Raw genomic sequence first — 11,890 nt, 5'->3', positions numbered from 1 at the left:
TTTTTGTATTGTCCCATCAAGCTCTACGTACTGACATCTGCTTCCAACAAATAAATCAAGACACAAACTAGAAGATTGAAAGAAATACAGATTGCAAAAAAGTTTTTTTACTTTAGTATATTTTTGCGTACATTTCTGCAAAATTGATATGCTCCATATCTACTATTAATTAAAAATAAGAATAAAATTAAATTAATAGATGGAGCAGTTGTGTCATCATAAGCCACACTAGAAATTAGAGTGCTCGTCTTCCGCCATTATGATGGCTTCTGTGCCTTCTCAAGTATCCTGAACGGATTGTGGTTTTATTGGATCTTAGCAGTGGCGAATTCAGATAACTTATATTAAGGGTGCTGTTAAAAAAATTTTAGGGTGCCGAGTGGTAATTTGTGTAAGTAGAAGAGAATAATTTTTTTTTTCTTTTTTCTTTTGAGACTTGGGTAGGAAAACACAGAAAAAATAAATAAATTAAATTAAATTAAAAGCTTTGGGGTGCCATGGCACCCCTGGCACCCCCAAAGCCTCAAGTGGCTCCGCCATTGGATCTTAAGCTTAGTATAGTAACAAAACATTTAGTACAAAATGAGAGGTAATATTGTAAATATTATCTTTTAATTTTAATGTTAAGAAATTATTACCCCTCATTTTACACTCTGTTTACTTCGACGTAAAATGGTTTCCAGAGAATGATTTTTGCATTTTACAGTGTTTACTTCGACCTAAAATATTCGAAAAATGATTTCTGCATTTTACAGTGTTTACTTCGACCTAAAAAGAAAATATTTTCTTTTTGACAGAAAATTCTTCTTTAATTTTTAGGAAATATTTTCTTTTTGACAGAAAATTCTTCTTCAATTTTTGGAAAATTGTTAACCTTTGAAAAATCATAAACCATGTTCCGACTTTGGACATCTCATTCTCAAATCTATGGACCTTGCCAAGACCTGCGCAGAACCTCGCCAGGACTTGCCCGGGACCCACTCGGAGCTTGACCGGGACTCCCCAGGACCCTGCCGGGACTCGCACAGGACTTGATCAGGACATAACCGGGACCCGCTCGGAACCTCGCCAAAACCTGCCCGGGACCCGCTAGGACTTGACCAGGACCCACCCGGGACTTGACAGGGACCCACCTGAGACCTCGCCAGGACCTACACAGGACTTGACCAAGACCCGCCTGTGACCCCGCCAGGACCCGCCTAGACTTGACTAGAACCCGCCCAGGACTTGACCGGGACCTCACCTGGACACGCTCGGCACTTGACCAGGACCTGGACGAGACTTGACCAAGACATAACCGAGACCCACCCGAGACCTCACCCGGGACTTGACCGAGATCTGGTCGGGACCTGCTGGCGACCCGGCCGAGATCCGCTAGGACTTGACCTGAACTTGACCGAAACCCGCCCAGGACTACATAGGGACCCACCCCGGACCTCGCCGGGACCTGCACAGGACTTGACCGAGACCCACTCGGATTTGACGAGGACCCGCCTTGGACTTGACCAAGACCTTATCGGGACTCACCCAGGACCTCACTGAGACCCGCCTAGGACTTGTTTGTGACGCGCCTGGGACTTAACCGGACCTACCTGGGACTTGACCGAGACCCTGCCGAGACCTACCTAGGACTCAACCAGGGACGAAAAATAATATATATATATATATATATATATATATATATATCCTGAAGGCAGCACATCGACCATATGATGGGAAATCCGTCTAGGAGTAGCTACAGAAACAGCGGACGTATTATCATATTTGCACTCTGCAACTTCGACACGTGTAATCCATAGAGATGTCAAGTTGTCAAACAGACTGCTTGATGATAATTTCACAGCAAAAGTCTCCAACTTTGGAACTTTAAGATTGGTTCCTCGAGATCAAAAAGAACTAGCTACTGTAGTGCAAGGAACTCTTGGATACTTGGATCTAGAATACTTACAGACTAACCAGCTGACAGAGAAAAGTGATGTCTATAGCTTTGGAGTGGTCCTCGTGGAGCTTCTAACAAGAGAGAAGGTACTTTCATTCCATAGGTCCAAGGAGGAAAGGAGTTTAGCTATGTATTTTCTTTCCTCCTTAATTGAAAGATGATCGATTGTTTGAAATTCTTGACACTCGCATAGTCGAAGAAGAAAATAAGGAGCAAATCAAGGAAGTCGTTGAGCTTGCAAAGAGGTGCTTAAAAGTGAAAGGGGATGAGAGACCCGGCCACTATGAAGGAAGTAGCAATGGAATTAGAAGTTTTAAGAAAGAAGGAGACGCATCTGTGGGTTAATGTTCAATCAAATCTAGAAGAGGCCGAACATATGCTTGGTGAGACATCTGACGCATACGAATATGGTGGAAGGAGCAGTAGAACTGCTGGAGATGATAGCATGCGTGACCATGTAACATTTCCCTTGAGGGATGGCCGATGAATGTGGGATGACGTATGTTGCAGTGTTTAGCAAGTTAGGAGTATAAGTATATCTCTTCCTAGCTCTACCTCTCTCAAATTATTTGGAGTAGTATTGTGTTAGTCTTTATCTATGTGTAAGAGTACATCCTAGTCCAAGTCCAAGTGGGACTATATGTAAGAGTCCTAGTCTAAATCAGTGTTGTAACCTTTATTTAAATACAGTATTTAGCAAATCAGGGCTTGCATTGTAAGATCCAGGTTTCATAAATCTAAAAACCTTCAGTTCAACAATTTACTCCAACAAAATGTTGGTGTTTCTTCTTGCTGATTTTTCTACACACCCGAGGTAATCTGACAAGTAAAACAACATTAATTAGTATTATAGTGTCGTATGGATAGCAATGCTTATCTTCCATCCCAGTTTCATGGAAATTTGACTAGACAATCAAGGTTTAGGGCTATTGAAGCACCTACAAATGAAACATGCAAATATCATAATTAATAATAAACCGCTTTTAATGTTAATATTGTCTATAATAGCACACAATTCTGTGATTGAATTTATAAATCATCGTAATTGAATTCACGGTTTGCCTGCTATATATATATACAGATTTACAAGAGCAAGAGATTACATAGAACTCCTAATTCTATCCTATAATACATTGGATAACTATTCAAGAGTTTAGATAGAGTCCTAACTCCTATGATATTTATCCATTGGATAATTATCTCTAGAGTTTGGATAGACCTAAACTACTAGTAACCAGAATACATTAGATAATTATCTCTAGAGTTTAGGTAAACCTAAACTACTAGTAATCGGATAGGAATGTGCTTCAACAGCCCCCCGCAAGCTTAACGGGGGAGAACACACGTTGAGCTTGGCACTGAGGGTTTGAAATCTCTTAGCTATAATCGGTTTAGCCATCACATCAACAATTTGGTCCTTGCTGGATAAAAACAGAATCTCGATAGATTTGTCTGCCACTCGGTCACGAACAAAGTGGAAGTCGATTTCCACGTGCTTGGTTCTTGCATGGAAAACCGGATTGACTGATAAGTATGTGGCTCCAATATTGTCACACCATAGTTTTGGTGGAGAAGAGAGAGTGATTCCTAAGTCTCGAATAAGGGCTTGTACCCATAGAACCTCTGCAGTGGCATTTTCTACAACTTTGTATTCGGCTTCAGTGCTGGAACGAGATACGGTTGGCTGTTTCCGTGAACTCCATGAGATAAGATTAGCTCCAAGAAAAACACAATAGGCGTCTGTAGACTAGCGATCATCCAGGCAACCTGCCTAGTCAGCATCTGAGAATGCCTCTAGGTGAGAGGAAGAGGTGTGTTTGAGCAAGAGACCATGGGACAATGTGTGCTTGAGGTACCGTAGTATTCGTTTGACTGCCTGCCAATGTACTGTAGTTGGACGATGCATAAACTGACATACCCTGTTGACTGCAAAAGCCAAATCTGGTCGTGTTAATCATAGGTATTGGAGACAACCTACAGTACTTCGGTAAAGTGAAGGATCATCCATAGCTTCACCACTAAATGCCGAGAGGGAGCTAGAAGATGACATCGGCGATGACACCAGTTTGGCTTCATCCATTTTGTGCTTTTTAGCAAGTCAAGTATATATCTGCGTTGTGAGAGGAGCAGTCCATTGTCTAGATGCAAGACTTCAATCCCAAGAAAGAAACTTAGATCCCCAAGATCTTTTACAGCAAAGTCTACCCGAAGTAGTTGCAATAACTCGTCAATAGCAGCCTGATTTGAAGCAGTGATGATGATATCATCGACGTAAATGAGGATGTAGATGGTAGTGGCAGCCGACTTGAATGTGAAGAGAGAGGAATCTGCCTTTGATGCCGTGAACCCGATGTCAAGGAGTTTGTTGCTCAGCCGTGAAAACCAGGCCCTAGGAGCTTGCTTCAACCCATAAATTGCTTTGTCTGGCCGGCATATATGATTAGGAAAAGAGGAATGAGAGAAAACTGGTGGCTTGCACATATAAACCTCTTCGGCTAGGTGTCCATGTAAGAATGCATTCTGTATATCTATTTGTTTCATAGGCCAGCCAGCTAAATGTGCTGTGGATAGGACTGTTCGGATAGTAGTTGGCTTCACAACCGGACTATATATTTCTCCAAAATCAATCCCGACTTGTTGGTGAAAGCCCTTTGCCACAAGACGAGTTTTATGTCTCTCAACCGTGCCATCAGCCTTTTTTTTAAGTTTGAATACCCATTTGCAACCTACAACATTTTTGGCCTTGTGAGGTGGAACAAGAGTCCATGTCTGGTTGCATAGAAGCGCATTGAACTCTTCTTGCATTGCCTTTCTCCTTTCTGGAACTAGAACAGCCTTGGTGTATCATGTGGGCTCATCTAGATTAAAGTCCAGCTGGGAATGTAAAGCAGAGGTATGGGGTACCGAATGCAACCGTCCGTGAACTGTCGTGGCTGTGTGATTTTGCTTTGAGCACCTGTAACCATGTGATGTGTCCGTGGAATAGCAAGTGGAGGAGGAGAGTCCACAACTTCAATAGAATCTGCTAAAAAAGTAGATGTGCTACAAGGAGAAGAAGTCTGTACTAGGGAAGGTGTCATAGGTGACACAGGAGGAGGTGGAGGCTGACATAATTGGATTGGGCAAGAGGAGACAACAACTGGAATTTGAGCAGATCCGATAGACGAAGTGGAGACTTGAGAGGGATCTAAAGGCTGTTCCAAGAAAGGGAATGTAGACTTATGAAAGATAACATCCTTGGAAATATATATGCGGTCAGATTCACAGTGATAGCAGTGGTAACCCTTGTGGTGAGTGCTATAGCCTAAGAACACACAAGGTTTGGAACGAAAGTCAAATTTATTGGAGTTGTAAGGTCGGAGGTGGGGAAAACATGCACATCCAAACACTTTTAAGAAGTTATAATCTGGCTATTTGGAAAAGAGTTTTTCAAAAGGAGAAGCATGATTAAGAACCGGGGTAGGTAATCTATTTATGAGGTAACAAGAGGTTTGACATGCTTCATCCCAAAAGGACTTGGGTACTCCACTAGTAGCAAGGAGTGCGGGAGTGGTGTCAATGAGATGACGATGTTTTCTCTCAACGCATCCTTGTTGTTGGTGGGAATGGGGACATGAGAGACGATGATTGATTCTAAGAGATTGAAAATAGGTGGTGGGTGAATGATATTCACCTCCCTAGTCGGTTTGAACATGCTTAATTTTAGTGTTAAGTAAACGTTCAACCATTTTTTGAAATTGTATAAATACGGTTTTGACATCAGATTTATTTTGAATGGGAAAGAGCCAAGAATAACGAGAGAAAGAATCAACAAAAGAAACATAATATTTCTTGCCAGAAAGTGAAACAACTGGGGATGGTCCCCAAACATCTGAGTAAATTAAATATAGAGAATTACAAACATCCAAACTAGAGGAACTAAAAGGTAATTGATGGCCCTTGGCAACCGGGCATGCTGAGCAGAAAACTCGAGCTTTATTGGACTGAATTGGAAGACTAAATTTGGATAGAATGCTTCGGACGATACGAACAGCTGGATGTCCTAGGCGCTTATGCCAGTGATCAACCGAGGTCTTCTCACCAACCATGACGCGTTTTATTGTAGGAGATGCAGGAGACGTGTGGAGCTAGTAGAGGCCATTGTTAAGTGGGCCGTGATGTAGAGGAATCCTTGTGCGGGAGTCCTTTATAACAAAGTGGTCAGAATGGAATTCAAAGAAAACACAATTGTCTTTAGCAAATTGGCTGACAGAGAGTAAATTTTTGCATATATCGAGAACTAACAAAAGTTGTTTGAGAAGGAATTGACGGCTTGGGACAGAAAAAGTAGCAGACCTTATATGAGTTATAGACAAACCTGATCCATTGCCGATACAAATTTGATCAGAGCCAGAGTATTCCTCGGATGCAATATTCAAATTTCCCATATCATTGGTGAGGTGATGGGTTGCACCGGTGTCTGGGTACCATTCCTCATCCGAGAATAGTGATGAAGAGGAGTAATAAGCTTGAGGACATGATGAACAAGCTTGCTAGAAATTCTTATCAAACCTGGAATAACACCTAGGAGCTCTGTGCCCTTGTTTTCTGCATATCTGACAGATTTGGCGTGGGGCAGCATTGCTGTTGTTGGAGTAGAAAGATCCCCGAGCATGGTTTGGAGAGAAGGTTCCACGACCTCGAGAGCCACCACGACCTCTAGAATAGGATCCACGCCCACGGAACCCACGGCCACGATTGAAATAGCCACCAGGAGTAAAGTGAGCTGCTAGTTGTGAGGCATCAATGAATGAGAGTTCTTGTTCCAGCCGAGCTTCATGTGCCAATAGATGGCCATAGACTTCTTCAAGAGTTATGGGATCAACCCGTGTGGTGACTGAGGTCACAAAGGTATTATAATCGGGGCCCAAGCTAGCAAGTAGGAAGGAGAGGCTTTCAAAATCGTTGAGTGGCTGTCCAATGTGTCACTCATGTACTTGATTTTCTGAAAATATTCTGTGATGGTAGAGTTACCTTTCTTGGCAGTGGCTAATTCAAAGTGGATTTGCATCACCCTAGCACGTGATTGGGAAGCAAACATGGAGACTAAAGTTGTCCATAAATCATAGGCCGTTGCACACCCCACGGCATGTACTACATAGGCGTCCGAGAGGGTGGAGATGCGTATACTAAGGATCATCTGATCCCTCTGAGTCCATGTGAGGAACTCAGGATTGGGAACGGTGTCTGGAGGAAGAGAGGATCCATCCTCAAAGCAATAGGCATCCTAACCTTTAAGATAGGCCAACATCTGAGTACACCATGACATGAAGTTGTCTTTGGCTAGTCGAATATGAAGTGAATGATTCATATTTGGAATTGTGAAGGCCACAGCTTGGTTATTGTTGGCTGACTAATTTGTGGTGAGATTGGTTGAGCGTGGTGATTCGGAAGAAGAAGATGAAGCGGAAGACATGAGAGCAAGAGACGTTAGTCTATGAGGGGCTCTGATACCATATAATAGCACACAATTCTGTGATTGAATTTGTAAATCACCGTAATTGAATTCACGGTTTGCCTGCTATATATATATACAGATTTACAAGAGCAAGAGATTATATAGAACTCCTAATTCCTATCCTATAATACATTGGATAACTATTCAAGAGTTTAGATAGAGTCCTAACTCCTATGATATTTATCCATTGGATAATTATCTCTAGAGTTTGGATAGACCTAAACTACTAGTAACCAGAACACATTAGATAATTATCTCTAGAGTTTAGGTAAACCTAAACTACTAGTAATCGGATAGGAATGTGCTTCAACATTGTCCAATAAATTTTACTTGCGCAAGGCTTAGAAATTCATCGAAACAATGATATGTAATGTAAGTCTAAATTATAGAAACACATAATATATAAATATAAAACTAGAATAATAATAATGAAAGGAAATAAAATAAACATTGGCTCACATATAACTTACATCCACACATTAAAGTCATGCTAAATATTTCTTTCTCTTATGATAAACTTATCTTGACCACTAAATAAGAAATAAAACTTGGGAGTATGTGAATTGTCAATAATTTATGTATAATTTTGTGCATTTGTTGTTGGGTTGGAATCTGATTCTTAGAAGCAGGGGGACTGGCTTTAAACATCTCCTTGTAGAGACAAACTTCATCCCGTTTGTAATCTACCAGGACCACGAAAATCAAGGATGGAGTAATATTTCTGCAGTAACCTGACCATGTACCCTTCTAAGTCTATACCAAGCGTCACGAAGCCTCTTGAAGAACCACAGGCTTTGTGGCCTCCTCTATAGGGTTTTTGGAACCCTTGGCACGATCAATACGGTAATCTTTTAAAGTCTGTTTGAGTGTGCATTTGAGAGACCTAAAAGTGCGTTTAACACTTAAAAATTTCGTTTGAAGAAAAAAATACACGTCTGGTAAAACAAATTGAAAGCATTTTTAAAGGTTCAAAAAGTCCAAAAATGATTAAAACGCACTCTTGGCAAAAACTTAAAAATAAAGCTTTTGTCAAAAAAAATTTTTTTTTACTTAAAAACTCTATTTCTCAAACATGCTCTTAATGAAAGACTCTCATTATCCCATTACCCACATCCGAGGAATGAATTGAGAGGTAACTATTGGAAATTGGGCCGACAATGGAAATTGGGCCAACAAGGCTACATGACCTGCATAACACGCCTACAAAGGCCTAAAACAGATCGATCAGAAGGGAAAAGGTGATCCAAATACTCAATTCCATTATACCGTGCACAACAAGGGATCGGCCCAATAACAATGAAGTGTGTACCAAGCCACGTAACCATACACTCCAAATTTAGGGGATATGGGATGCTTAAGCCTTAATAAGTATCAGAACTATTTTCTGCTGGCACCCATTAGCAGGCTCTTGTTTACATTTCTTTCTTTTTTTTCTTTTTTTCTTTTTTGCAAGTGTAAATTGATCCAATGTTTGGCACTAGGAAAGTGTTCTAACACAAACTTTACCCAAAAAGAATTACAAAATGACACACAAGTGTTGAAATTGTTGAATCGTGATGTCATGCGACTGAACATTCTATGAATTTGTGATATGCCGGTTAGCGAATTTGGCATCTCCAGTTAATGCCTCTTTCATTTGTTATGTTGTTATCTATTGTTTCCAAGTGAAACGATGCTTCATGATGATGGTTGATTGCTCCGAAATAAATTAAGGGAATATTTCTTGGAATGAAGAGCTAATTAGCAATTAACACATACCACGTGTTTGAATCTTATCATGACATTAAAAGTTGTCCACAGAAAATTGATCAAGCATCCTATTCTTTTAAGCATTTTGGTTATAAAATTTTCAATTACACTTTACCCTTTATTCCTAGCACTCACCAGATAGCCATGTTCTCTTTTTTGTCACTTCCACATTCCCCTCAGCTTTGAGACTGAAAAGGGATACTTTTTTACCCAAAAATTAGGACCAAGAATCTATCTCAAACAGTGGATTAGGTGGTTTCTAATTCACTTGTTTGTTTGTTTATTTTTTTTTTTTTTTTAAGTGAATAAGGAAAACGGTTACAATGGGATTCTTAATTCTCACTCCTAATTCGAAAGGAAGAGAGAGTAGATGATTCTAAAACCAAAAAATAGATGGACTTTCCAACAACAGACTCAAAATAAAAATATAATGTAGTAAATACAAGCAAATATTAGGAAATAGGCAAAAAAAATTAGCCCGGTCCTCTGAATCTTGGTTGAAAATCGAAGAAATGGCACTACAAAGTGGTGTTTGAAGAACCTGGCCAAAAAGCTGACCAGCTTAAAGAGGCACTGTATTTCCATTAGGAACTGCAAGGGGCCGAGGAGAGAACAGACCTAAACTTCGACAAGACACCAACTGCTTGCCTATCATTTTAATTTTGTCAGTTTTGGATTTCATCACTAATTATCAAAACAAATTTAAGGATTATATTTTATATACAATATTGTAAATTAAATGAAAGAGATCGAACAGGGAAGGAGCACTTAGCTCATGAGTAAAAAATATCAAAAGCAATATTTTAATATGCTTTCGGAATGAAACTTTTTTGAAGACTTTGCTCCACTGTAACGCAGTTTTCGTTTACACCTTTCCAGATACACAGCATAAAACCATGATTTGCATGGGCCACTCTTGCTTATTCTTTCACCAGAAAACACCTATTTCCTCATATCCTTCTTCCCCTCAACTTGTATATATGTAATTTGAAGCCCATATATATATATATATTGCCACCTTATCCTCATACCTATCACAATAGGTGTGCCCCTATATCCTACAAAACCCAATCAAGCAAAAGAACAATAAAGTGCACATTAATGTCCCCATGCAAGATGAAGTTAATTACAATTCTTGCGTGCTTGATATTCGTCTCATGCATGAGTGAAGTGATGATCCTCTCAATCTCGGCTCTTGAAAGCCCTTTAGAACATCAAGCTTGCAAGCTCTCAAATCGCCTCATGCAGGAACAAGATCAAGTTCATGGTAAGAATTAATTCTTGTTTGATTTCTTGGTGGAAGTAATGTGGAGAAAAAATAATAATCGGGTCTTTATTTTGGCTCAAAATCAGTCAAATTAGGGTTAAAATTTTTGTCGGCCTATTTAAGTGTTATTTTCTAACAATTTAGGAATGAATGAAGAATTATATTTCTTTTGAGTGAGATACTCTTGTAAGAGATAAGACTTCTCTTTTACGTTTCGACTCCTTTTATTTTTTGTGGTGAGACTCTGTCAAACTCCATTGTTGGTCGATGAGACTTTGTCTAATATAGAATCTATCTTTAATTTCTGTTTGGTGTATGGGAAAACTCTTCCCCGTGCTGCGTCGGGAAGTATACAAATAAACCGTCGTACTCATTAACAGTCCTCCTGATCATTATCTACGATTCTAAAGCAGGACATGATGAAAAAGGTTACAAGGAAAAGCAAGAAATATATGATTCGGGAAAATCTCAGAGAGGGAAGCAGGGAGCCTATGGTGGTGCAAATATTGTTCATCGACCACGCCCAGGTGAAAAAAATGCAGCATCAATGGAAGCAAAGCCCCGATTTGTCATCTCAACCTTAATATTCTATGTAAGCTTGGGCTTAATCCTTGGTTTTTCCTTCCAACTAGTCTAAATATTTGTGGATGCAGTGAAGGTTGAGTTTTTTGTGTGGCAGAGTTTTGGGCTTCCTTGAACGTTCTGTGTGTAATATTTATTGTTGATCGATTACACTAGACATGTAATTTTTCAAGATTTTGTTGTTATTTGTAACATTACGCAGAGTGGGAAAGATTTTATTCTACTGGCCGTACTAGTCATGTGATTTGCAAAGACTCTCGCAAGCTTGAAGCATGCAGTAATTTTGGTTTATTGGGGACAAAAATTAGAAAATAAAGTTGAATACAAATTTGATTAAAAATATTAAAATTTGTTCAATTGTTCCCCTCGAGTTTTTATATTTTGAAATTGCTGTATGATTTCTTAATTTATTGATGATAGTCTTGAATATATCATTCTTGTTGGGTAATGGATCGATCACAAACAGCCCAACAGACCTCTAGGCCCGATCAAATATATGAGCACATTAAAGACAGGCCCAGGCCGAGATATGGACTCCCTAGACCGAGCTATAGCCGGCCCAACATAGCCCGAGGGTATAATAGACCTTCTATCGAGGGTAAAATAGTCATTCGGCAAGTTAAGGAAGCCCACATTTCACTAATGAATGTGGGATACTCCCAGCGTCCAAGCAAAGCTTCACGTTCAACAGAACGTGGTCCAACTGTCAGCGCCAAGCAGAGCCATGTGTGCCCGAGAACAAATCGGGAGCCATGTCTAAGGCAAACGTGGTCAAGCCACCCACTAACACACTCAACGATCTCAAGATTGTGAGTAGCCCACAACCCACAATCCACTTCACCAACACTGTGCACAA

At 40.1% G+C, this 11,890-nt stretch overlaps 1 protein-coding gene across 1 annotated transcript; it reads left to right on the top strand.

Moving 5' to 3' along the window:
- Window positions 1–10,241: 10,241 nt before the first annotated feature.
- On the top strand, window positions 10,242–11,291 carry LOC132188822 (uncharacterized). The gene is made up of 2 exons (XM_088517960.1): window positions 10,242–10,452; window positions 10,863–11,291. The coding sequence occupies exons 1-2, from the start codon at window positions 10,287–10,289 to the stop codon at window positions 11,087–11,089; spliced, it is 393 nt and encodes a 130-aa protein (XP_088374086.1). The 5' UTR covers window positions 10,242–10,286; the 3' UTR covers window positions 11,090–11,291.
- The last annotated feature ends 599 nt before the right edge of the window (window positions 11,292–11,890 follow it).

This window comes from Corylus avellana, chromosome 6 (genome assembly GCF_965113065.1).
Source record: "Corylus avellana chromosome 6, dhCorAvel1.hap1.2, whole genome shotgun sequence".
Lineage (NCBI taxonomy): Eukaryota > Viridiplantae > Streptophyta > Magnoliopsida > Fagales > Betulaceae > Corylus > Corylus avellana.
Note: the sequence above shows the minus strand (reverse complement) of the source record. Positions and strands in the feature narration are given on the sequence as shown.

Excerpts from the sequence above, each read along its gene's own strand:
- LOC132188822 (XM_088517960.1), top strand. The coding sequence starts at position 10,287 with ATGTCCCCATGCAAGATGAAGTTAATTACAATTCTTGCGTGCTTGATA. Across the intron at positions 10,453-10,862 it reads GGAACAAGATCAAGTTCATG|CAGGACATGATGAAAAAGGT; the intron begins GTAAGAATTAAT and ends ACGATTCTAAAG.